The sequence below is a fragment of the Denticeps clupeoides genome, chromosome 1 (assembly GCF_900700375.1).
Source record: "Denticeps clupeoides chromosome 1, fDenClu1.1, whole genome shotgun sequence".
NCBI classification, from domain to species: Eukaryota; Metazoa; Chordata; class Actinopteri; order Clupeiformes; family Denticipitidae; genus Denticeps; species Denticeps clupeoides.
In genome coordinates this window covers 15,588,293-15,615,564 of record NC_041707.1, presented here as the reverse complement: position 1 = coordinate 15,615,564, position 27,272 = coordinate 15,588,293, and the positions used below count along the sequence as shown (strand labels likewise).

At 40.8% G+C, this 27,272-nt stretch overlaps 2 protein-coding genes and 1 pseudogene across 8 annotated transcripts in view; all 3 read right to left on the bottom strand.

The window, feature by feature from the left end:
- Nucleotides 1–1,595, bottom strand: part of eml5 (EMAP like 5) — a 55,923-nt gene extending 54,328 nt beyond the window's left edge. For all 5 annotated transcript variants that reach the window (XR_003749563.1, XM_028977505.1, XM_028977514.1 and 2 more), the window contains exon 1: nt 1,191–1,595. Coding sequence is in view for 4 of the 5 variants with exons in the window: in XM_028977505.1 (XP_028833338.1) it covers nt 1,191–1,387 (197 nt within the window). In the remaining variant the exon portion in view is untranslated. The remainder of the gene's footprint in view (nt 1–1,190) is intronic.
- Nucleotides 1,596–2,757: 1,162 nt separating this feature from the next.
- itpk1b (inositol-tetrakisphosphate 1-kinase b) overlaps nt 2,758–27,272 on the bottom strand; it is a 33,136-nt gene continuing 8,621 nt past the window's right edge. For all 3 annotated transcript variants that reach the window (XM_028974939.1, XM_028974950.1, XM_028974932.1), the window contains 8 exons: nt 19,337–19,462; nt 14,333–14,450; nt 9,976–10,074; nt 9,316–9,356; nt 9,032–9,197; nt 6,199–6,266; nt 5,934–6,096; nt 2,758–5,681 (listed from right to left, as the gene is read on the bottom strand). In XM_028974939.1, coding sequence (XP_028830772.1) covers nt 5,350–5,681; nt 5,934–6,096; nt 6,199–6,266; nt 9,032–9,197; nt 9,316–9,356; nt 9,976–10,074; nt 14,333–14,450; nt 19,337–19,462 — 1,113 coding nt within the window. In that variant the 3' untranslated portion in view covers nt 2,758–5,349. The remainder of the gene's footprint in view (nt 5,682–5,933; nt 6,097–6,198; nt 6,267–9,031; nt 9,198–9,315; nt 9,357–9,975; nt 10,075–14,332; nt 14,451–19,336; nt 19,463–27,272) is intronic.
- LOC114802765 (uncharacterized) lies at nt 21,139–21,317 on the bottom strand (annotated as a pseudogene).

Genomic DNA, 27,272 nt, shown 5'->3' with positions numbered 1-27,272 from the left:
CACACACACACACACACACTCTCTTTCCCACCAGAGGCAACGCAAGGTTAATTTCTCTGTCACTTAGACCTAATTAATAATGGAGGGAAGCCAGCTGACTAGCGGCAGTACACAAGCTCCAAGCAATTTCCAAACACACACACACACACAAACACACACACAACTAGGTAAATCAATGAGGTCAATGGACATAAAAATGATCAATAACAGAATTGCAGTAAGCAAAAAAATAATAGACAATGATGAATGTTGACTCACCACCAAAATTCAACTGATTTGCGTTGTTTCAAATATTTGCAGCATGACCAAGAATAAAAATAACTACAATCTCCATTCATTAAATAATACATTAGTTCGAAATTAGATGTAATGTCTTCTTCACACTTTATCACCAACTGGCCACACCAACCTAAGGCAAGCACCCGGAGATCCTCACAGGAGGTTGCCAAACACACTCCACACACACACACACACACACACACACGTCACTTCCAGGATCTGACATGTTCTTAACTTGTACCAATTCACCACAGCCAGCCTCCCTTTCGCACATTACTTTACGTCCATTTAATCCGACTTAAAGAGTATCTGTCGCGGGGACGCAATTATAGTAAGTGGGGTTCGAACCTGCGACCTTGGGGTCATCCGGGTCACTGGCGAGATCGCGGAAGTCCCGAGCAGCCTGTAGCCGACGCTGCGCAGCTCACGGTTTTTAAAAAATCCCAAATGTTACCTAATTATTGTGTCGCCTTTTCTGTCTTTCTTTCGTTCTTTTCCACCCGATCTTGTGTTAGGAAATCGCGAGGGACGCAGTGACGTGACCGCTGCTGCGCTGTCGCTGTCGCTGTCCAGCACCGGAGGCTCCTGAAGGTTAAACCGGGCGGCGTGGACCGGGGGGGGGCAGAAATGCCTTTAACCATTCTGTTTCATTTGGAATGTGACGTTAGCAATATTTCCTACTTTACCTCCTATGTTAACTTAACTTTTTTTTTTAAGTTCTACTAAAGCTGCGCGAACTCGGCATAGCGGCAGGAAAGTCGGCAACGTAAAAGCAGAAAATTAAAAAGACACCTCACTGACGCAACCAAAAAACTTTAATAAATAAAAAAATTAAAATAAAAGCATGTTAGGGAATGCGAGACTGAAGGAAAATCCTCCTGTTTGGCGTTGTTGTCGTCGTTGTCATTTACCTTATGATGTCGTCGTTGTGGCCCAGGTAGAATTTCTGCTTGTGCTCCCGGGCGTTGTACACGACTCCCACGCCGGCCACGAAGTACACGATCTCCTTGGCCGCGGTGTAGTACAGGTTATTGCGGCACTGGTGTCCCCGGTAGCCGTAGACCCACTCCAAGCGCAGGTGGCAGTTCGGCGCGGTCCTGTCAGCCATGGTTCGGACTCGTTTCTCCCCGCCGCGAGTTTCTGCCAATTTTTCATTCACGACGCGCAGCTCCCGCTCTCGCCCGCCCCTGTCAGCGCATCCTGTCCGGTCAGAGCGTTTCTACCGCACCGTACACTGGCGCACACCGCCCGGTTGTCCCAGGAGCCCGAGCATCCAGCTTCCCCCTCCTCGCCTCTGCCCGAAGCGCGGCGCTCCGCTCTCGTCCGATTCTGGCAACATGGAGCTCGCGCATCTGTTAACAAGCGCCGCCCACACGCCTGGACCCGCGCTGACAGACAGGCCTGTCCGCCAATCAGACGCCAAAAAACGCGGATTATGCTAATATAAATGACATTTACGTGGCCAATGGCAGACAGGGTGGGAGGGGACGTTTGGCCTAGGTTCAGGAGAGTCAAGTTCTGTGCAAACCTCTCAACATGAAAGTGCCACCGTTTCGGTCGATCCACTGGATGCAAATGTGAATTACTCTGAGTTTAAAGTTAAACGCAGCTTGGACGGTGGAAACCACCAGAGGGCGACGACGAGAACTTTTTTCTTTTTACAAAGACCCATATGGGAATTACAAAAGGAACATTGTTGTAAGAAGCAGTCCATATAGGACACAGAAGATCTGGACTAATGTGAACCTATTCTACAATGTGGAATGATTGATGATTTAGAAACCTCATACTTTCTTCACCTGACAAAGGCTACTCCTGACTGAAGAAAAGCTTGACTTAAAAAATGCTTTGGTAGCATGATTCCATGTTCAACAATCTGTCTGGAACCTGAGTTTCAATCATACACAGTACATTCAAGGTGTTTTCTTTATTTTCATGACCATTTATATTGGTAGATTCTCACTGAAGGAATCAAAACTATGAATGAACACATGTGGAGTCATGTACTTAACAAAAAGTGGAGACCTGGCCTCCACAGTCACCGGACCTGAACCCAATCGAGATGGTTTGGGGTGAGCTGGACCGCAGAGTGAAGGCGAAGGGGCCAACAAGTGCTAAACACCTCTGGGAACTCCTTCAAGACTGTTGCAAAACCATTTCAGGTGACGACCTCTTGAAGCTCATCGAGAGAATGCCAAGAGTGTGCAAAGCAGTAATATATGTGTGATATATATATATGTGTGTGTGTGTGTGTGTGTGTGTATATATGCATATGTATGTTAGGAGTTTACTTTGTGAGTCACCTCGTTTGCCTAGTGATCCTTCATTTCCACAATGATGTGACCAAGAAAAAAATAACTTCAAGACCTGATTTAAATCCCGGTTTGTCAAACCGCTATGGAAGACCAGACAAATTACTGACTATAGAAATATACCTTCATAATAATAATAATAATAATAGGAAACACAAAATACAAATAAGATTCACTGGAATTTATTTTTGCCTATTTGGATATATTTAAAAAGAAAAAAAAAAGGTCACAAAAATTCATAGACTATTTTCTCCTCATACAAAACATCATATATGCATGTATGCATACATATGTGTGTTATAGATGATATACAAACATAAATCCTCTATTCAGCATTTCCAAGTAAACATTCAGGTGGAAGCCAAGCGCACAACACCAGGGTTTCATGTGATACTAGGGCAGAGAAGGGGGTGACATTGTTTCCCATTTAAAAAGCACAGTGATGGCAAGCCGACAATGCAGAACATGAATTAGGGCATTGTACATATGGAGCTGCAATTCTATATTCACCAAAATAAGCAAACCAGATTTCTGGATTGTGGTATCTTCCTAATAACTAATATACACACCACACCACTTCCAGATCTTGGTCCTCTCAGTGCAAAACCCTGAAGTCTTCAGATTCCTTGTATAACAAAACATGAAAAATGTGTTTCGCCGTTAAATCATATTATTGAAGAAAATAATTGTTTTGGACACTACTGGAACCAATTTTGGTCATTGTTCCTGCACCTCTTCATTCAGAATTGCCAGATCATTATTACATGTGCACAAACAACATTCTTTTTTATGTTTTTATCCATTTAAAATAAACACGTCTTCTATTTTGTGACTACATGTGTTCTGAGGACATTTAGGTCTCTCAGAAGGCAAAAGGTTTAAGACAGGGGTTCCCCACCCCCTGAAAGAACATCTTCATTAAATAAACTGCTTTATTAGGATCAGGTGGCTATTAGCAAATGAGGATGCATTTAGAAGGTAGGAAGCACCGACTGGAATGAACATTTTCTGTTTGGGTATACTCCAGGAACAGATCAGGGAACTCATGGCTTATAAAGTGTATGGAACCATTGGTAGTGGGGTTAAAAAAAAAAAAAGATAAGATGTGGTTAACAAAAAGCAGAAGATTATCGCATTTAGAAGAATAAAAGTTGTTGAAAGCAATGCCTGTAATCTTTGTGTGTGTTTTAATTTTGCAGCATCTATTCCAACCTGGAAGTTCCCAGTACAGCAGCTGCAGAAATCCATGATTATTAAAATTCCCAAAGTTTACATTTTTAAAAACAATAAATAGTGAAAAACAAAATACATAAAAAAAACCCCACTTATTCATTATTCACCGATCAATCCAAAAACAGAATTCTTGGACCACAGCCACTAGCCCTCTAATGATTTCTGACCACAAAGATCAATACCTTCAACAAATCACTTGGCTTTGTTCACAAAATATATTTATAAAATTATTCTGCATAAAGTTTATCTGTGATAACATAAATAAAATAAACAGAGAGCATCAGGAGGATGAAATCAGATTTTTCACCCCCCCTCTCCACATCCCATTTAATTTAGGTTTTTCCAATCCATATAAATATCTGGATAAGATAAGTGAAACCATTAGATTAAAAAAGATGCAAACTAATTTAGTTTTTTTTCTCTAAAGACAAAATACAATGCTGTGCTTCTGAAGATGGCAAGCCATTCAGATTTATCAGGTCCAATTAACATTCATAATCACGTCTCCAGAAACATCTGGAATTCTGAACATTCTGAAATCCTACCTGGAAGCACACCAAAAGTAACTGAAAACACCTAAACACATTTTTTGAGTGTTACCAATAGGTAAGTGCTTCTTTATTATAAAACCATTTGTGACAAACAAATCTCCCCAATAACCAATTTTCTAACAGAAAATACAAGAGAGAAAACAAATCATATCAAGAAAAGTGGAATTTCAGAAGTCAGCATTATACTTGTAATTGCTGATCATTATAGTATTATTTAAAATTGGTCATGTGATTGACACACACGGGTAGTCAGCAGCATGAGAGTCTATTTTTCATCCATTCCTGACTCCTGTAGAATTATTACACAGGTCCATAGAAAGGTGCTTCTTAAGTTTTTACTGGTCTCTGGCAATGTCTGTGCAGTGATAGAGTTACAGCTGATGTTGTAACTAGTGGCTACCAAATTAGATGATGTGTTTTGGGTGCTCTGAAACGATGCTTCTGTATTTGTATGTGTAATGACGTGTATAATGACGTTCCTCCTCTTGCATAAAGTTATGTCATTGTTGATTATGACTGACTGCGGTGTGTGTGTGTGTGTGTGTATATATGTCAGAAAGGAAATGGATTTAGAAGGGCACAGAAAATTGTTGCATCTCTCTGCCACCATACTCCACCCTGACAGCACCCTCATTCCTCCTGTCCACACTACCCTTGCAACTACAGAAAATGTGTGTGTAGGCTAGAAAATGACAGCGGACCATTATATGGAGTTCCCCCCAAAAAAATTCACATTACAGTACAAAAAAAAAAAAACGGAAGAAAGAAATACAGTTACAAAGATAGAGGGGAAAAGAAAAACAAATCAATACACCAACACAAATATAGTTTCAATTCTGATTATAGGTAAAGAATTACGATCAGTCAATAACAATATAATTCTTATTATTAATATTCATATCAGTATTCTCTTTGATGTCTGGTTTTGTTCAGGGGAAGTGGTGTATGTACTAGGGGAGGGAGGGAGGTTTGGGTCATTGGGAAGAGGCCTTAGTGGCTATTGTGGACACACAGTGTTGCTGGAAGTTGGGGGACATGGCCGAGTTGCAACTCAGTCTTTGACAAGAGCCTTTCAGGCCACCCCCTCCATCAGCCTCCACAATCCAGGGGCTGTTGTCTGCATCCTTCCCCAGCACATTGCAGCACTCAGGGTTCTGGCCACAGCCTTGCGGAACTGAGGATGAGGTCAGCATACCACTTGGCGGCCGTTCCGTGGGAGGAGGGGCGCAGTCTGGTGAGCGGGCCTGCAGGATGCTGGTGATGTGATTCAGCAGGTCAGTAAAGAACTCAGGGACGCCCTCATAACCTGGAAAAGGATGACAAAAGGGAAAGAGTTTGGCACAAAAATGTTCAGGGCCATCTGTTTAGTGTATATGCTACTTAAAATATGCAATTCTCTCGCCACTGGGCCATTTTAATGTGTGCAACCAAATTTATTATAACCATGCATATTTTTTCAATTTGTTAAAGGAATTTGTGACTTCAAAATAACTAAAAAAATTAATGAAAAATATTAACTTGTGTCATTTTGTTACTTTTGAATCTAAGAATCACCAACCAGGGAATGCATTTATGTCAATGACTGCATGTTGGCCTGTCTGGTTGTTGATGATTATGTCAATGCCAAATAGCGAAACCCCCAGAGCCTCGCGCAGAGCCCTGCACAACTCCCGGATCACATCATCATTGGGTGGCTTGGAAACGCCTTCCACGTTGTCCCTCTGAAAGGAAAGGAGTTAAAGGAAAGAGGTAAAGGGACAAATATTCTCAGAATTTATATATTGTATAGCTAAATGTGATTGAAGTGGCAAAAGAGAACCTACCGATGTCAGGTGTGATGATGACTCGGGTTTTGAAACATTGTGGCTGTTGAAGAAAATAGCCTTCCGATCTGTAATTAGATAAATAAAATGTAAAACATTTTAGACAACCTAATCTTCTAATGCATACTGCAAATTTTTAAGCACAGAGAAATTAATAAAAGGCCATTCACTCCCAGTTCATGAAGCCAAGGGAATAGTGAAAAAAAACTGACACTAGGGGGCAACAAAGACAAAGAATTCAAGAGAAATTTAATTCGATTTATCTATAAATCAAAAACAATACACAAATCACAGGAAAAATACTTTGTTTATATTATTGTTATTTTATATATTAGAATCTAACATTCTAACAAATGCTTCATTAATAAAGTTATATGCATTTCCTTTCATTTGTTTGATTGTCAATGCCTTAGAAATGTGATACTACATCCATATGCAGTGATGCTTAGTGAATATGGATATAGGAGCTTTCCAAACGTTTATTTTATAAACATTCTCCAAAGTGCACCAACTACTTTGGAATTGGGGTTACAGAAGCAGCCATGTTGACTTTTAGAAATGGGCCAGACACACCAATCTTAGGGTCAGCTCTTACACTAAATAATAAAAATGTAATAAAAGATATGGAATATACAGGCGCAATGTTCGTTCAATATGGAGTCTTTGATATATTTGATTTCATTAGGTAGTTTTCAGGATTGGTTCTCTCTGCCCCTGTTCCACCGGCACCATTGTCAGCCATTTAAGATAAACAGCCATGGAAAAAGGTTTTATAACAGATGATAAAACCTTTGCTGGACTGTTGGGACTTCTTGTTCATTGCCTTAACATCATAAAGCTTGATGTTACTTGGCAAGTTCATTCACTCTAGTTCCAAACTATTTGAGTAACAGGAATATGTTTCCAGTATTTGTTCATCATACTGCCTTCCTCATCAACTTTGGAAGTGCACTCTGCTAATGAGGACATGTTTGAAGCGGAATTCCTGTTGAGCAGTAAGTTAACTACAATGGCAAGTTAAAACTGCCAGGTTTATGTGTTTCTGAATTCTTCATATTTCTGTGAACACAAACCCACTAATGCAACGAAAAGCAGTTGAGCCGAGGTCACCAGCACAAACATGCAACATTCAGTAACCTGGGCTCAAACTGAAACCGGTCATGAAATCCCCCTTTCTATATTTACATCCAGCTTCTCCATTAACGAAACGAACAGTAGATCAGACTGTAAAATTAAAATCTAAAAATAAATAATGGAGGATATTAAAACAACAGGAGAGGTGTGTTCAGCTGAATGATCGTAGGGAGCAATGATCCACAGTTCAGATTATACATTTAAAAGTGAAGTGATTGTCAATGTGAGACACTGTAACATAGCACACGGTGGCACAACGAAATGTGTCCTCTGCTTTTAACCCATCACCCTTAGTGAGCAGTGGGCAGCCATGACAGGTGCCCTGGGAGCAGTGTGTGGGGACGCTCAGTGGCACCTTGGCGGTTCGGGATTGGGACCAGCAACCTTCTGATTACAGGGTCGCTTCCTCGCCCGCCACCACTGCCTGGAGGTTAATTGTTTCACTTGGTTTTGTAAAATAATATTTAAGATAATCAAAGTGGACATTAAATTCCCCAAACGCTCTGGGGATGTTACATACCATATGGCAAGAAAGTACCCCTTAATAAAATACATTTATTATTTGCCCAAATGTACAAGAAACTTCAGAAATTTAGTTTCATTGGTAACATAATGTTCAGATTTCACAACGCTGTAAAATCTACATGTTAACAGTTTCACGCTGAATCATGTTATTTCGTATATTTTGGGTTGCATGGCCATGACTGCTTGATTTATAGTCTTTTTGGATAATGGCCTTGAATTTATCAAATAAATTGTGTGTGTGTGGGTGTGTGTGTGTTGAACAATATCTGGCTTCAGGATGACCTCTTCCTCTTTGTATAAGGCAAAGCAGCAATCAGCACGCACAGCGAGTTCTCAAATGGGAGTTTCCATCAGGGCATGTAAATAAGGGTTCTGCTCTGCACACGGACACGCAGGAGGAATAACTGTACCAGGACCTGCGCACCTCCTCAGCTTTATAATATATATATATACATTTTTAACATTTGAAAGATCAAATGTAAGATAAATGTTTTTGATAATTATGAACAAAGTATACGAGGCTGTGACAGGAATGGTGATACATGGTCAACTGAATCATTTATAGTGGGTAACACCTGCCTATGAACCAGAAGACCACGAAGTCACAGGTTCAAACCCCACTTACCCCAAGGGTCTCCAGGGAGACTGTCCCTGTAACTACTGATTCAAAGTTGGTCTGATAAATGCTTTAAACATCAATGTTTAAAACATCTAATTAAGCTTATTCAACCATATTCAAGTTCATGTTTATATAAAATTTTCATAAAGCGCAGAATAACTTTTTAGTGCATTCATTTTGATTATGAATATTAATATATTGATTTATATGAATAATGTGATGTGACCTTGAACAGTAGACTGGATATTTAGAAAATTCTAAAGGACAGGGTCAAATTGCCTTTCAGAGCTTATCATTCTACAACATCTAGCAGCAAAGTTAACCAAACAGGAAAGAAAAACATTATTCAAAGAAGGACTGAAATGGACATGGCTAAAATAAAAAGGATAGGGATATTTATATTATTTATTGAGCTAAATTCTGGCTTCTAGTCACAAATTAAAATGCCACACCTCCTGGAGCAACAACCTTTGTTGACTGTTAAATAACCAACCCAGTAGAGTACTACTGGCCAGTAATATGGCACGGTGGGGAAAGGGAGGGATATATAACTACCTGCTGGTCCAGCGGGAAAGTTCTTGAGTGAAGGCCTCTCCACCACTGTGTAGGACTCGCCCACCACAAACACTTTATAAAGTACAGCATTGTGGTTTATAAAACTCTGGATTACACATGGGGGCCGAATGTTCTTCAGATCCTCGTCGCTAAAAATGATGGACATCTGCAGGCAGTGAGGACAGGGCAGAAAAGAAATGTGTGAGAAAAAGCTGCAGGCATGTTCTGTAAACACAACTGCTCCTCAAACATCCACTTTAAGTTTGTACTTGTAGGCCTCTCACCTCATGGGAGTTGGTTCCGTGTGCTACCCGTGTTTTACAAACTGGAGGAGGAAAGAAAGAAAGTAAATAATATAAAATGAAAAGCAAGCTTCCTTTCATGTGTTAAAAAAACACCACCACCTCACAACATTTAACATTAACCACATTTTATGGCTTTAGCTAGTTCCTTAAAAAAAGTGCTAAACATTTCACGCTGGCACCCACTGAGACAACCACCCACTGCATGTTAACTGAACTCATTAACTATAATGTCTGAACATATAACCAAACCCATTACTAGATACTTCATGAAAAGGGGAGAATGGATATTTCATCTTTGCTAAGCATGAAAATAATATTATATTAGAAACCTTGTTCAGAGAAGAAACTTTTTATAAACAAGTACACTACTTTGGAAGTACAATAGTTCGAGCAAAGTATTCCTGTAAAAATAGTTTAAATGTTCTACAACATTTTAATGCTGTAGATGGGTATGTGCTATCAACCCACAATTTGTTTATCTAACTTGCAGAGATCTGTAAATGTAAATTTCTTGCAACAACTGCCTCGAAAGGAAACAGCCAATCATGTTCCTGCAGTCGGCAACCCAACCCACTGCTATTGGCTGATATCACACTACACTTCCTGTAACTGTTCTAAAGAGGATGAGGCAGGACTTACTGAAGGGGAATGTAAGACCATGTTGCCTGATCTGCTCCAGCGTGTCTGGTCCGCACTCACAGTTGAGCACCATAAACGGGGGAGAGCAAAGCCTCTCGTCTTAACAGAGAAAGAAAAAGAAAAATTTCGAAACATAAAAACACATGCTGTTAATATCATAAAGGAAACACAGCCATTGGTCGTAGTCATTAGTCTTCAGCAGAGTGACTTAGTAAGATGACATCATTTGAGTTTACAGTAAGTTCTGCTTCCACAGAACAGAGTTTCCGGATTAAACCCATGGTCCCAGACTGACTAATCAGTTTACTAAATCATTTCATTCTTGGCTTAGTTTTGGCTTTATTTCAATAAAACATTAGATTAACCTTTTTTTCCTCCAACAAAGGAGGATAATTTTTTTTAAATTTTTGGATTCTACAGGGTTAAGCTGCACAAACGTCTCGATTTCTAAAATACTGGAATCTTGAGAATATCTTTTCACCAAATAATCACCATACACCCTACTAATAATAATAATGATAATAATAATTAAAAAAAACATGGCAACTCTTTCAGCACAACTACCAGGACAGGTGAAATGAGCATGGCCATTTAAGTAAATTTAACAAAGGGATTAATTAATTGAATTATTAGTCAAGATTAATGTGTTACAGACTAACATGGAAATAGTGAGTGCTGTGTTCTAGCAACCATTACCACTGATAAAGAAGCAAGGCTCAGACACTAGTGTAAATAGAAAATCTGAATATGTGTGTGTGTGTGTGTGTGTGTGTGTGTGTGTGTGTGTGTGTGTGTGTGTGTGTGTATATATATATATATATATATATATATATATATATATATATATATATAAACATATGATAAAGCATGTCTCTAGACACACCAACACTACACCACAAGATAAAAGGGAACGGCCACAGCTCATGACAATGCGCTCGGATAACAGGCTATCTGTTTGCTTTTAAATGTATGATGAGCCAAGGCCACTACTAAAGCTTTGAAAGGGCTTATTCATTTATTTTTTTTGGTTAAATAAAATCCCTTGTGGCATGGGTGACCTTGCCTAACTGTGAGCTAGGACCTGTCAAAGACTTCAGCAGCGACGCACGTAAAGGTGATATGATCTGGTTGAGAAGAGTCACTTAGAAACTGCTTCATCTGCACCGACACACACAGTGAGACCGGACACACCCATGTCAGCTGACTGGGCCAACGGAGAGCATTTGAAGGAAGCCGGGGGTCATTGTGCCAAATCACTGTTGCCTGCCAACAGTATAAGCCACCGGGCAGCTTCCTGTTTTTCCAACGCCAGGTTCTCAGTGGCCAGCGATCAGAATCGCACCTCCTGAAATATCCACACAGTTCTGCAATGGAGCGGTCCCTGTGGGGCTTCTTATTGCCACACTGCCATATATCCAAAAGAACTGCCTGATCTTTTGTTCGGGGCCAATCAAGAGGAAGCCAACCCAAACCAAAACAAACCTTTATCGAGGCAAAGATAAACACGGTGAAATCTGCTCTCATCAAAAATCAGGGGACCAATAAAAAGACCCACCAATGGCACGTTTTATTATTCGTGAAAAATAAAAAGGCGCATGCTGAAGTTGTGCAGTTGTTTCGGCACAATTCCTATCAGGCGACCAATGTCACAGCAGAGACAGTGAAATGGTCACCTGAAATCAATCACCTCTGGGTGACCTTAAGCAGAGCACACTTGGTGGCACTCTCTCGGCAGTGCTGTTCATGGCCCTGACTTGGACCTCAGAGCCTTGAAGATCAATCTCCAGACCCTGTCTAAACACACCCGGAGCTCAGCAGACACACCGGAGCCGACTCAGACGTTTATGGAATGTTTATGGGAGGTTCATAATGCATTCCCTGAGTAAAAGCTGTTGGTCGGCTGCCCTGGCTGAAGAGAGAGGAACACAGGGGAAATGTGACTGAGCTGACAGGCCGGTGTCCTGGAGGGACTCATTGTCAGGAGACCTCATATGTGCTACACTGCAAAGCACATTCCTATCCACTGCTACGGTTTTTCCAGCAAGATCATCAACTTACCATTATAGAACAATTTTCCCTTTCCTCTCCATTGTCAGTAAGTATTATACGGGGCCAAAAGGTGCAAACAGAGAGAAAAAGAATGTTTATAACCAAAATCAAATATTTGGAACCAGGTTTCCATCTTGCGGATGTGAGATTTTAGTGGTTTCCTTCTTAAATCAGCCGCATGAAATTTCACAGAAGACACTTACATGGTAATTCATCATTTTATATCCATGTAAAACTTACAGATTGAGGACCTCTTTTTTTATATAGATATTTATATAGAGTATTAAATGAAACATACTAATGGTTTCGGGTTAATGGTTCCTAAATGTTCCCCCGGTTTCCGAAGTAGAGCGGAGATAGTTTCCGCTGATAAAGTCTCCTACTTGAACAGTGTTTGTGGATCAGGTGTTCTCCTGCGATGCTGTTTATTGTTGTTGGTCACATCTGTGCCCCTCCACAGTAAGCTGTCTGATTTGGAAGAACAGCAACCTCCACGAGTCCCTTCTCATCATATGCGATCTGTGTAATCCAATTAAAACAAATAACTGCAAGGAACTCCGTCATGGCCGGATCATCGCAAGCCTTAATGAGCCACTTCCCCCCACCAAAACAGAGTTTGCGCCATACTGGAAACAGAAAAAGGGGAGGAGGGAATCACGGCCTTTTACAGCTTAACTGGTGTTCTCATCTGCACAAACAAGCGCAGGCCGGCATGAGCAATTCCCGACTTGTAAACACAGACCGGTCCTGGGGAGCGTAGGTAACAGGCAGGGATCTGCTGCGCTTCAGTGTGGGGTGGGAGGTTACAGGAAAGCGGTTGGGACGTCGGGCGTGATTCAGCACGAAAGAAGAAAGAGGTGCCAACACACAGTCTCAGAATTAGGGGCACATCCCTCCCAACGGACCGTGTCGATGCTATGAGTGGGCATGCCCATGCTGGTTTCTATTCTGGGTTCTATTCTGCCTGCTGATAAGAAAACTGGAAGTGGCCAACAGGTGTATCAGAAGTGTAAGTGTAACAGTGTAATCAAATTTTATCTGGAGGTATAGTGAAAGAGAGGGGGGTGTGAGTGGTGACTGAGTGACAGTAGGTGTTTGAGTAATCCATGAGCAACAGAACAAAAACACCACAACCAACCAGGCAGACACACAAAAAAAAAAAAAAATTCAATATGCAGTAATACAAGCATGAATAAAAAATAAGTATATTGTATATTTATCAGTATATACATGAATGGAGAAAAAAAAATATTTATCCTTACAAATGGCCCAAAAGGGGAGGCTTGAGAGAGGAGAGGGAGGGGCAAAATAAACCCAGAGCTTACAATCCTGTTTTATTATGCAACTCTGTCCCCTCCCTGCAGAGAAAATGCCATTTTCCAGCATCTATTTTCAGACACCAGCACCTCCCTACATTCTGACATCAGCAAGGATGATTAGTTATAATGCATAAGGACACGCACCAGTGCTAACCAAAACCAAGAGGAACCGATAATGTCACATTATTATTATTTTTTGTGTGTGTGTGTGTGTGTGTGTGTTAGGTTATGACACCATGGGAACATTATTTAAAAATAAATGTGCAACTAACTGCGTGACAAAAATCTAAACCTAATGGAACCACTAAACTTAACCACAGTTACCAAATCTTTATATATATAAAAGGATAACAATCTTTGTGGGGACAACTGATGCTCACCTAGATATAAAAAAAAGACACACACACACATACACAGTGTGAAGAGGGAGACCACTAGCTTGTTGGGTGGCTTACAGTACATGGCTGTAATGAGTCATGGGGGAATAAATCTGTGTGAAATTTGCCAATACATTCAACCCGGAGAGCATCAGGAGCACCCAGCCACTGGCAGCGCATCAAGTCACAAGCATGCCCCACAAACCACTTGTCTGGGAGCAACAAATACTAAGTAAATAAAACCATGAGGAAATTAACATGTCAGAAAGCCACAAGTGCAAGGCGGCAACAAAAACCACACACACACACACACACACACACACACACACACACACACACACTTCAAATTTACCAAAACTGCTGGTTGAAAGAGCCAATGGACTCAGAAAACCAAAGTCACACAAGTTTAAAGCAGGGCTCCCCAGTCCGGTTTCTTGAGGGTCCCCCGACAGATAATCCTCATTGCTTAATTAGGATCAGATGACCTTTAACAGTCAAATAATATTTGGAGCAGGCCAAAAGCACTAAAAGTGTGACTGGCGTTGACAGGAGGGCCTCCAAGACTAGGATTGGGAATCAGTCCAGAATCCACATTGAGCGTTCTCTTCCTACCTTGCATGCAGTCCTCTATCCTGTGGACTAGCTGATAGGACTTGCAGCGGTCCAGCAGGGTCCGGATGGCTGGAAGTGGATCCAGAACTACAGTCTCGGGGTGAGCATCTATGTAGTCCTGTGTAAATAAATATAAAATGTTAGAAAGGCAATATAGGAATACGAGACTATAACGCATCGGTGTATAGAAAGTGTGTGTATTGGCAAGGGTCTCACGATATGATATGTATCATGATACAATTATAGCACGTTATATTGAGGCATTGCAATATTGATTGATACCTATTGCAATATTCTACAGATCAGCCGAAATAAAGCAGTAATTAAATGTACCCAGCTGTACAGCGCCATCTACAGGAGTGGAGGTTGTAGTCGCACATGATTTTAATCTCTGCTGCGCTCTTGAATAAAAAAATGCTTGACTCACTCGGTAGACAAAATTTGTATGTAAAAATACCGATATTTGATGTCCCTGTATCGATACAATATTACCACATAAAATATTGTGATATATTGCCGTATTGATATTTTCAAACACCCCTAGAGTATAGTGATTTCGATTGTCAGTGGGGAGTAGTAAAATGGACCTACTTTCAGGTTTTCACATCTTATATTTCATCATGTCTAAGATAAATCATGCTAGTCTGTCACACATACAGAGAAAAGTCTTTACGATCCCCACTTGACCTGACATTTCTTACTGTGGTGGTCTAACTAACACACACACACACACACACACACCACACACACACACACACACACACACAGTGTTGCATCACCACTGCCCAAACGACATCCTTCTGGGGTCATCCTTCATGAGCATGCTTCACTGCTTTACATAAGAACTCCCCTCCATCCATCCCTCTGCCTTCCACCCTATCATGACGTCACATGCACTTCTCTGACTCATTCCTCTTCTATTTTTTCTTTCCTGTTTAAATTTGCCATTCCTCCATGCCTGCCTGCCAGCCTCCTTCCCTCCCTTGCTCCACTCGCTCCATCTGTCTCCTTCCCTGACAACCTCTCGTTCCTTCCATTTCAGACATACATGCAACCTTGAGAGTGATCAAGCACATATGCAAACACCCACCCTCCCTCAGTACATCACTTAAAACACAATCAGTGTCACACTGTGGAAATTAACAGTGGCAGTTGAAGTGACAAACACACATCTACACAAATCTACTCAGGCCTCTATTCTTTCTAGACCTCCCTCTCGCTCTCTCTTTCCATCTGCAGATTGCTCTATGTTGCTGTTACATAAAGTCCCACACGCTGCCTTCAGAGAATAAACCAACCAATCCTTCAGTAAGCTTACCCAAAAATCCCAGCACCCGCTTCAGATCCACAAATGACGTAACCACTATTTTTAGTAACAGCAAATATGCACTCTAATTGAAAAGCATGTAAAGACATTAAAGATTAAGGTAATGTCATCAAGAAGAAATAGTACTGACACCCCCAATTTCAATTTGCCCCGTTTGATGGTCAGAGGAGTATCTTTGCTCAGTGGATGTTGATGTGTGTGTGAACACGCAACCAATCTCCACATCCGGTCATGTCTACTCAAAGGCTTAAACGGGGAAAAAAAAAGGGGAAGAAATTGGAGGCTTTATATACAGAACTCTCAACTGAAATGGTAGGCGTCTGCCTACAACACTTTCCTTCAAATCAACACGTTCCTTCAAATCAACAGAAAGACTTTCAAAACAAGCAACCTCAGACTATTAGCTCATGTGATTCAAAAGCTTGATCCTCATTCTTAGGAAAAAAATATTATACACTACTCACAATGAGTTAGGGATATTGTGGGAGACTTAGTGGATGTCATACATACAGCGTTTGTTTTTGGGAAAGATGCAACAGGTATTTCACATCTGGATTTGGGGATCTTCAGCCATTCATCCAGTTCTGGCAGGTTGGATGGTAAACGTTGGTGGACAGCCATTTTTAGGTTTCTAGAGATGCTCAATTGGATTTAAGTCAGGGCTCTGGCTGGGCCATTCAAGAACAGTCAATTAGTTGTTGTGAAGCCATTCGTTTGTTATTTTAGCTGTGTGCTTAGGGTCATTGTATTTGTATACGTCATTGCCCAGTCTGAGGTCCTGAACACTCTAGAGAAGGTTTTCGCTCAGGATGTACTTGTCCACATTCATCTTTCCCTCGATTGCAACCAGTCATCCTGCCCATGCAGCTGCAAAACACCCCCACAGCATGATGCTGCTTCACACCATGCTTCACTATTGGGACTGTATTGGACAGTTGATGAGCAGTGGCATCTTCCGTTGTTTTTTTTAATTAAACTCCATGCTGGATTTCATGTGACTTGCACTGTGGAGAGGCTTCCGTTGGGCCACTCTGCCATAAAGCCCCAACTGGTGGAGGGCTGCATTAATGGTTGACTTTCTACAACTTTCTTCCATCTCCCAACTGCATCCCTGGAGCTCAGCCATGGTAATCTTTGGGTAATTTTTTTTACCTCTCTCAACATGGCTCTTCTTCCCCAATAGCACAGTTTTGTTGGACGCAGAAAAAAAATTTAGTAACCTTGGCCAGATCTGTGCCTTGCCACAATTCTTCAGGCAGTTCTTTTAACCTCATGATTCTCATTTGCTCTGACAATAATCATACAGCTGGACTCAAATTAAGATGAAGGATCTCAAGGATGATCAGAAAAAACTGATAACACCTGAGGTAAATATATGAATGTCCCAGCAAAGGGAATACTTAGGACCATGTGATATTTCAGTTTTTCTTTGTGTTTTTCTGTCGATATGGGGTGCTGTGTGTACATTAATGAGAAAATTAATCGATTTTAGCAAATGGTTGTAATATAACAAAAAGTGAAAAATATAAGGGGGTCTGAATACTTTCCGTACCCACTGTATATAATGCTTAAAAAGAAAGAAAACATATCAGTGTAATCAGGAATTCATAAAGTATGTATCTTCATTAAGCCTTTCATCTATCTTCGTCACCAGACACTACAACACCTGCATCTGCTCACCATCTGTCCCACACACAGTAGGATCCATTACAAGATACACACATAAAAAAACCTCATACATCAAACCTTCATTCATGAATTAATCACATCCCTTCACTGGAGCATTAGCAAGATATTGGATACGAGCACTTATATTTTTGAGAACAGAATGCCTCAAAGTTATATATACTCCTGGGAACCAGAAAAGGTTCCCAGGAGTGGGGGGTGTAATCTATTTTCATTTTTTGGTTATTTTTAGACTTTCTTAAATGTATTTTATCATTACAAATGTAGAAATGTTCTCTGCCCTGGTTCCATCATTCCATCCTCTCAACAGCTGAAAGCAAATGGTTGCAGAAACATGTGGACAACACATTAAAACCTTTCCAGTCTTTATTGGGAACCATTTATTTGTGAAGATGATCATTGTCATAATGGCTCAGCACTATGAAAGGGTTCCATGAAAATGGCCTAGAAACACAAACACAATAGAGCCTCCTGGTATGACCCATCAAGTGTATAAAAAGGAGATTCAGCACTGTGATATGCCTAATTTTGGGCCACAGAAGCGGCAAACTTCATCAGCTTGCTCTCACTCTCTCGCCTTCTCAAGTACACTGTTTACACTTACCTTCACCATGGATACGGCAATCAGTTCTTGTGCATTCATTTAAGCGGATTGTGCACTGGAATACGGAATTGTGAAAAGCAGCGAAAGTTAAACAAGTGGATATGGAAACCATATATAGATCTTATGTGATATGCAAAGAGATGAAAAGAAGGGCTGAACTCCCCTTCAGCAATTACCAGGACTGTCCATTTGCACTTCCACAGGGTTAAGAATAAGGCGTTGCTTTGAAACCTATGACACGCAGAACACCCCCCAGTGTTTTGGCATATGCCCACCCAAGTCTCGAGTAGCTACAGCGCAGCAAGGTTACCCTCTCCTTTCTGCATAAACTGTTTATCTGTCCTAACGCCATGATTTAAGAGCGCTTGCCTCATCATTGCACCCTTCAGAGTTTACACATGCAGACACTATTTCAACTAATGTGACTCACGTCAGGCCCAAATTCAACCTGGCAGCTTTGATCCAGAAGAGCATGAATCACAGAAAAATTAAACAGATGGCAGAGGTTTTTTATAATAATCAAGATTAAACATTACATTGTTTCATAGTGCAAGTGTTTAGGCTATGCAAATATACTAACTAATAAACTGATTATTATTGCCCGTGAGAAATATATGTAATGATTTCTTGCCATAAAAATGTAACATCATTATGCAGCCAATTACACTCACGTGTGGTGTGCAAAATTGTTGTGGTGAAGGCAAACAAGGCTGGAAGCGATACTGCTTAAGAATTAATTCACAAAAAGCTGGGGGAAAGAGGGAAGTACCTCTAATTTATTTCACCATCTCAAGCATCAGCACTCAAGCCTGTACCATGATTGTCTGAAAGCCCAGGAGTAAAGCTCAGGAGCTAATGCTACGACACCAAAACATTCTAGTAAACCAAAGCAAACTAAACATTAGACACATCCTACATGTAGGCTTCCTACATGCCTGTTCACTTCCAGTTGTGCCTTCCCCGGTCACTCGTGCTAACATATTGTCTTTTTCACAAGCTCATATTGTGAGCACCGTGTGCTGTGCTGCAGTCTTTCACAATGACAATCGCATTTCCATAAGACAGTGAGTGAACACAGACTCATGGTGACTTGCAGAAGGCATCAGAAAGTTTGGTCACAGGTGTTACCCGCTGCTAATGAAGATAACTTGAAATAAAACGACAACCAAGAGTAATGCAATATAACCATGACAACATGCTCAGGAGATACAGGAAGTAACACATCTAAAATATATGTAAATATACATTTACAAAAAATAACAACCTGCCAGAACAGCCTCCATATAAACCAGATGGAAATTTTCAAGGTTTCACACAAAACTCACAAACACTGAGGGGACTTACAAGATAATGTTATCACCACTTACAAAAACACTGTATGTCTTACCTGCACTCGCTGCACCAGGAGCAGAGACTGGGTGTCGTTCTGGTCAGCTTCCAGGATCAGGTCTGTCAGCTTGTGGATGATGACATCCAGAGGGCCCTGGCTCTCCAAAGGCTGGCTTAGGTCAAGCTGTGACAGAAAACAAAATGACCCTTACAATAAAAAGTGCATCAGCAAATCGTAATGGATGTTTTCCAATCAAAAATTAAGAGCCTAATGCAAAAAAAAAAAAAAAAAAGCATGTCTTGTTCTTCATTTCTTGAGCGAATGTTTTCAGCTGGGATGAAATAAATAGTCATCTTTACTTAGATGCTGTGTAAATGTACCCGAAAGCTGGAGTATCTGGAGCAGGAATAACATGCTAACAGACTAACAAATTCTAAACAAAACAGAGTTTAAAAAAATATAATTTCACAGAATGTCTCTATTTCAGAGATGATACTGCTATTTACACAAAATGCAGCTATTACTAGTAGTGAAGCAATGAAACTCACTTGTAAATGTGTTTTAATGTCTCATGGATTAAAGAGGAGAGCAGACAGGGCAGAGCTTCAGTAGTGCGCACACAGGGTCAATTATACAGAGGGTAGCATTCGGCAACCACTTTGAAAAATGGGTCAAATAGTCCTCCCTCTCTCATTAACACACAGACACACACATAAAGCAAGCCGCCCCCGCCCCACGACTCCCATGTCACAGTACAGTAGGTCCATTCACCACAATTCATAATGGGAAAGTAGCCCTTGTGACTGGACCTGAGCATGTACCAGAGCAGAAGAGCGGCCATTGTGTCTGAGCTGGCTCAGTCCATTACACGTCTGTGTGACAGGATGTGTCTGGAATTCAACATGTGCCCGAGGATGATACCGGTATACCAAGGTTTTTGGAATGGCTTGTCTCATTGCTGGGCTTTTAAAAGGGGGCAAATAGGCAGTGAGTGGAACTGAAGGAACTGGAAATCCAAAAATGTTCCAAACAAATCAGCCAGGTTAAAACAGGTCAAATCCAGGAAATGAACCAATGCCATTACACACAGGAAACTGAAAATCCAACCAATATCAACATTCACATTTCCTAGCTGCCTGCCATATAAGCACTTAGACGTGCAAGGCTGTTCAAGTTCAATACAGGGAATACATCTTTCGTGGTCTTCAAAAGGCCAGATTTCTCAATTCTGGTTTAGCTATAGGTGTGTTGAAACCAAAAGTGGGGCCTAATGAAGTGACTGAACAAAGAGCTGCTGTTTTACAGTTTGAAGAAGATAAGGATTCCTCTCTTCACCCATCCAACCACATGTGTGGGTCAATACTAAGGACTTAACTTGTGTGCACGGTAGGCTTCTGTTCAAACATGCTTTTACAGCATAAAACAAAAACGTATGACAAAGTATTTAAAATGGATTTAACTTTGCTTTCTTGCAGAAAATAATTACAAGTGTAAATTTGGAGTGTCTACTTAAATATCTATTATCTGTCACTTATTAGCAGTAGTGTATTGGACTGTGTGTGTAATGGTTCCAAAATTGTGGAATAATAATTATAAAATGCTAAAAAGGTATTTTGTCCATTTGCATTAAAAAAATATATTAACAGCACACGCTGACACAACGAAATGATTCTCTTTCTGCTTTTAACCATCACCCTTAGTGAGCAGTGGGCAGCCATGACAGGCGTCCGGGGAGCAGTGTGTGGGGATGGTACTTTGCTCAGTGGCACGTCAGTGGCACCTTGGCAGACCGGGAATCGAACTGGCAACCTTCGGATTACGTGGGCCGCTTCCTTAACCGCTAGGCCACCACTGTCCCTCTAGTGAGAACCACTCCCAAAGGCACTGCAATACTGGGTCAATGTGTGGAATGGAAGGAGAAAGCCCCTCTCCCGACTCACTGTTCTAAAAATCTGCTTAATGTGTAGTCAGACGTAACAGATTAAACTGATAAGAACAGATACTACACTTGATCTTAGCCAAAAGGCCAAGAAGCAATATAGCCTTTGGGGTGTAAATTAAATGGACATCAACAGAGAGAAAGGATCCTTACCAGTCAGAACATCAATGGTCTGGCACAGCAGGGTCAGGTCAATATATTTCTTTATGTGAAGTAAACTCTTAGGTCTCATTATGGCAAAAAATATTTTCTAGTTTAGACATTTGTGGGTTTTACAAACACATACATGAGACCTGAGAAATGCTGTGGGCAGAGATTTGTACAGAGAGAAACTGAAATTTAATTGAATATATTTGAATCTGAATGGCACAAACTGAATCAGAATGTATTCCAAGGAAATTGACACTGTTTTAAATCCCTAAAAATGTAACAAATTTGCTTCTCCAAATTCAGTTCTCACACTCCAAATAATTTTTTTTTGTGATAATCAAAGTCCTTGAGAAAAAGCAAATCGAGCTCAAGTCTGTGACTCTCTATACCTCTGTTGCAACCTGACACAGACACTCTAAGGTCAGTGGCCACTTCCGTCTGAGAAACATCCTGTTTAAATCCTAGCAATAGCAGCTGTTGATCAATTGCTAGGTGTCATCTTGGTCTCATGATGACACATAACAGCATGATCAGGAGGGCTGTTTAAATACAAATTCTGATTGAACCAGGAAAAGCATTGGCCAATTCAAGTATCATTGTGAAACAGCACATGGTGCGCACATTGAAATGAGTCCTCTGCATTTAACAATCACCCTTGGTGAGCAGTGGGCAGCCATGAAAGGCGCCCGGGGAGCAGTGTGTGGGGACTGTGCTTTGCTCAGTGGCACCTCAGTGGCACCTTGGCGGATCGGGATTCGAATCGGCCCCTCCGTACAGAGCATAATCTGATAAACCTATATATGAAACCTGAACACTGCATCTTTTCTGACATCTCTAATATTGATTTTGATATATGTGACACTTCACCCTCACACGTACCATCATTCAATAGGTTATATTGTGAAAGTATCCTCTTTCTGTTTGTCTGTGCTCTTGGGTGGTGCCAAATAAATACACATTTATAGACCCAACCCCTCTCTTTACTTGTAAGAAAGGAGCAAGAACAAACTGTTTCCTTTCAAACTGACAACACCCATGAAACAGATCCACCTGGTCTGATCTGAAAAAAGTAAAGTGAAAATGAAGTGTCATTGTAATGCACAGCACAGAGTGAATCAACAAAATCAGTCCTCTGCATTTAACCAATCACCCTTAATGAGCAGTGGGCAGCCATGAAAGGTGCCCAGGGAGCAGTGTGTGGGGACGATGCATTGCTCAGTAGTAACTCTGTGGCACCTTGGCTGTTCAGGATTCGAACCGGCAACCATCCGATTATGAGTTCGCTTCCTTGCCCACTAAGCCACCACTGCCCTGCTACGGTTTACTTCCTTGTCCCATAAACCACAAAGTGTGTGAACTTCAACCACACAATTCAGGCTAATTCATAAGTTCAAAGCCTCAACAAATATTCTGAATTTAAAAAAAAGGTCACAACAATAGGTACATTTTATAAATTGGCCTAGGTTTTGGTTTAATCCTCACATACAGAAGATTTACTACACTCTGAAGATAATAGGTGAAAGTAACGAGAAAATGAATGTTAATTAAATTCCCTGTAGTTCCCTCTGGGATTATGTGGTGTTCCTCTGGGTGGTCTGACTACGTAGAAGGAAAAAAAAAAAATCATGTGCATGTTATGTGACCTGCCCAGGGGATATACATGAAGGACAGTGGGAGACTCCAGGCTCCAAATGACCCAGGCGAGGATATACTGAGCTGACAGATGAACGGATGTTTTCACTGTATCCTCTACAGACATTAGTGGGGAAAATGCGTTCAAATAAGTGTTTGTGATTTATTTCACCCCTCCCTATAATCGGATGTGAATGGTGAAAGTGCTGAACGAAATAAGGAAAGATGGCACTGGGGATACCAGGTTTCACCTTGCATGAATGACAAAAGAAGCTTTTGTTTGATTTAGGTCATGGTTACAGAGCAACCAGCGGAGGAGATGAAGCACCTCTCTGTGTTTAGACAACTAAACATATTCAGTCACAATATTCCATGTTTTCTGGCCACAACTGCTATTTGCCATAATTATTTTACATATGAAATTACTCTTGGGTCAACTTAAACATTAAGGTGAAATGGCCTGGCAGTTCCTTCAAAAGGGAAGTGAGTGACCTTTTTCCATTTGCAACAAGTATTTCCTCAGGTAAAACTGCAGGGGAAAAAATGCACGTAAAATATTTTTATTCTCAAAATAATCACTCTCAGTTCCAGTAAGAGCAGTTATGCAGGAAGTCATAAAGAAGAATAAACCTGCCTTTCAAGCAAACACAACAAAGCACAGATCTCAATAATTTATTACACAGTAGAGGCTTACAGAACACGTTCTATGTATTTATAAGTTTGGCCATAAGGACGTAATTGCAATTTCTTTTTAAACTATTATGGGTCCCTGGATACAGAGTCTGCCAAATCAATAAAAGGAAACATAATATGTGACTTCAAAACATAAGATACAATGGAAAAAAATATCCAGGACCATGATTAAAATATATTTTAGGACACCACGGCTCTTTTCACTGCATAAAATATTGATAACAACCAATCATCTCTCATACATAATTTAGAGCCCACATGTCGTCAGAAAAACTGATTTAAAATCCTATTTACACAAAGGGAATTGGCATAATGCTTCAGCTCAATAGGTGTCATGTAATTACTGCAAAATCCCAAAATGGTAGGAAATGAAAGTGCATTGATTATATACTTGTTAGTGGAGCTATGCATCTTCAAATGGTTGAGTAGATTTCTCTTTGCTCTGTACCATTAACAGGCCTATTAAAAAGTTCAAAGTTCCCTCAGGGAGGAACTTCCTCAGCACTAGGGATAGCATAAAGCTGGAATTGCTCACAACTTGTTGGGCATATTCCAAGAGAGCTTCACAGAGCTGGGGGAAATCAAATCTCCATGAACAGAAAAAGGGCATCTTGCTCTGTGGGCTTTTGGAGGTTGGTGGTGGACCTCAGTTGCTCTAAATTGCATCATCACAGCCTAACACATACTGAAGCATGAGAGATCGGTTGCCTCTTCTCGCTCAGGAAGATGAAAATGTCAGATTAAATGTACTGAGGGAGCCTCACAAGAAGAGTGGAATAGTGAAAAGATGGTGGGTGGAAAGGAGATCTGAATGTGAAAAGTAAATACTCAGCGGCTGGTTGGGGTCAGGGGGTTGCAGTCATAGGTTCCAAACAATGAGCCAAAGCAGTATACTGAAGTACGATGGGAATCCTTATTTTTTTAAAAAAATAAATAAATAAATAAATAAATTTCCCTTCCAGGGAATTATATTTTTTCACCAACTTTCATATGCCATCATACAAAGCAAATCTTCCTTATATGTCTTCACACACCAAAATGGAAACAGAAAGGAAGCTTCCCATGGGGGTTATTCAATTTACAAAGTCTTTTTTTTCACAAGCAGTGACATAACCATGGATGACCTTCCTTTGGAGAAAAGGCCAACCCCTGTTCTCAGTGGACGTTATCATAAAAAGGTCAAATCGAAGTATTTATAGAATCCCTAAAACCAATGCCACATGTAGATATACAGTATAGGCCAAATGCATTTTCTTTATTTTCATGACCATTTACATTAGTAGCTTCTCACTGAAGGCATCAAAACTATGAATGAACATGTGGAGTTATGTTCTTAACAAAAAGTGGAGACCTGGCCTCCACAGTCACCGGACCTGAACCCAATCGAGATGGTTTGGGGTGAGCTGGACCACAGAGTGAAGGCAAAGGGGCCAACAAGTGCTAAACACCTCTGGGAACTCCTTCAAGACTGTTGGAAAACCATTTCAGGTGACGACCTCTTGAAGCTCATCGAGAGAATGCCAAGAGTGTGTAAAGCAGTAATCAGAGCAAAGGGCGGCTATTTTGAAGAAACTAGAATATAAAACATTTATTTCACCTTTTGTTGTTAAGTACATAACTCCACATGTGTTCATTCATAGTTTTGATGCCTTCAGTGAGAATCTACCAATGTAGATTGTATGTAGAAAATGTAGAAAAAAAAAAAAAAAAAAAAAAAAACTCACACAAAGGATAATGAGGAGAATTAATAAATTCCCACCCTCCTTGACGTTCCATGGGTCTCCCATAAATGGCAGTGGCTCACAGACATAAAATATCCCTGAAATGTGTTTTATATTTTGAGACCAGGCTTGGAACACTGCAACATGAGAAGACAGACCTGTAATGTTGTTTGTGTGTCCAACAAGTGCAATGCCTTGCAAGATTCCAGTACCAGTATTAGTGCTTCCCTATTTAGAACTGAGGCCAGTGAAATAAAAATTAAAGTTTGGAATAGACTGCTTTATACTAATATTCATTCCTACTGTGGCTCACAAATCTCTAACCATTATATCCATCCATGGCATTGTATATTGAGGCCTGTCTTCAAAGTGTCCTTGTTAATTAATCGTACATTCTTCTGCACCACACCCCAGGGGCAGTTTGTGAGGTTTCGTATATGTGGGTAGCTGTATCTATAGGGTCTGCAAGACTGTCTTAGGAACAACCTGTATGTGGGAAGGTTTGCCAGTATCCTCACATTCAGCACATTCTGCAGATCAATAGAAGAGAAAAGCAGAGAGGACGGTGTAGCGCAAAGTTGATTGGGTTTGCCGTGGCATTGCCACAGTCTGAAAAAAAGAACAGACAGCCCCTCTGTCCCACGAGATTCCTGAACGTTCCCTCAGAGTAACAGAGAGCTGCTTACTTTGGGCTCCTTCCCAGGCACCTTTCAACTGAATGTACTTGGGATCCTTACAATAGAGGAAAACTCTGAGGGGGGGAGCAAGCAAAAGAGAACAAAGATAACTCTGAGACATGGAGAGAGAGAGCGAGAGAGAGGAGCCAAAGCAAGAGAAAGAGGTTTCCCATTTCTCCCCACAGTGAAGTGTATGTGGGTCAAATCCAGTCTGCTCTCATACGGTTTCTCCTGACTGAGATGTGGACAAAGACCCACCTCTCTTTCACCGGCTGTCACACTTTTCCAACACCAGATGAGTCACATCCAGAAGATTTGAACTTTTTAAATATATATTTTTTTAAAATAAAGTACCATTTCTTATGTCCTCCACAAAGTAACCCAAATGTAAAGAACACCATTTTTTCCAAGATGACTCACAGGTTTTTGGAGAAGACCCCAAACTGAATTTAACATTGATTGGTGAATTGATTTCAGCAAATTAAGTTCAAACTACCACAGTGTCTCGTGCCAGTGCTCTCTCTCTCCATCCATTCACACTTTCAAACATCTCCCATAACAATGAGTTCATTAGGCTTCACCAACTTCAGTGAATTGGATCATTCAAGCATGAGAAGCTTGTGGCACTGAAAGGGTTTCAGTTTCCTGCATCAGGCTTGTGTGACGTTGAGAGGGACTGTACCTTCAGCTCTCACTACAAGGTCAGGACAAGCCCACAGCAACAAAGCTGTTTACTAAAAAGAACTTATGTTTGGCACTTCAGCTCCATAAATCATGTTTGTACACATTATTTATGCCATTGTGTCCATTAAGTCACTTTGCCTTGACAAGTTTCAGCTATAATATCACTGCTAGATTTTTAACTGCTGTCTTTGCATTGGAGGCTACAGGTAGCAATCTGCTACTATACAATCTGCTACCTCAACAGAGAAATGGTCTGAGAACATCAGACCATTTCAGACACATTTTGCAGTATGTATTTGCACTGTATTTGCTCATCCAAAGAGCAAATACAGTGCACATCACTGCTTTTGATCATCAAACCCACATCCTTAACAGGTCACAGGCCAATGGAGTGGAAATAAACTTGATTGTCAGGCTCTCTTTCTTTTCTTTCATACCTATGCATACTGGCAAAACACAAGTCCTTTTTTTAATCCTGTCTAGAAACATTGTACACA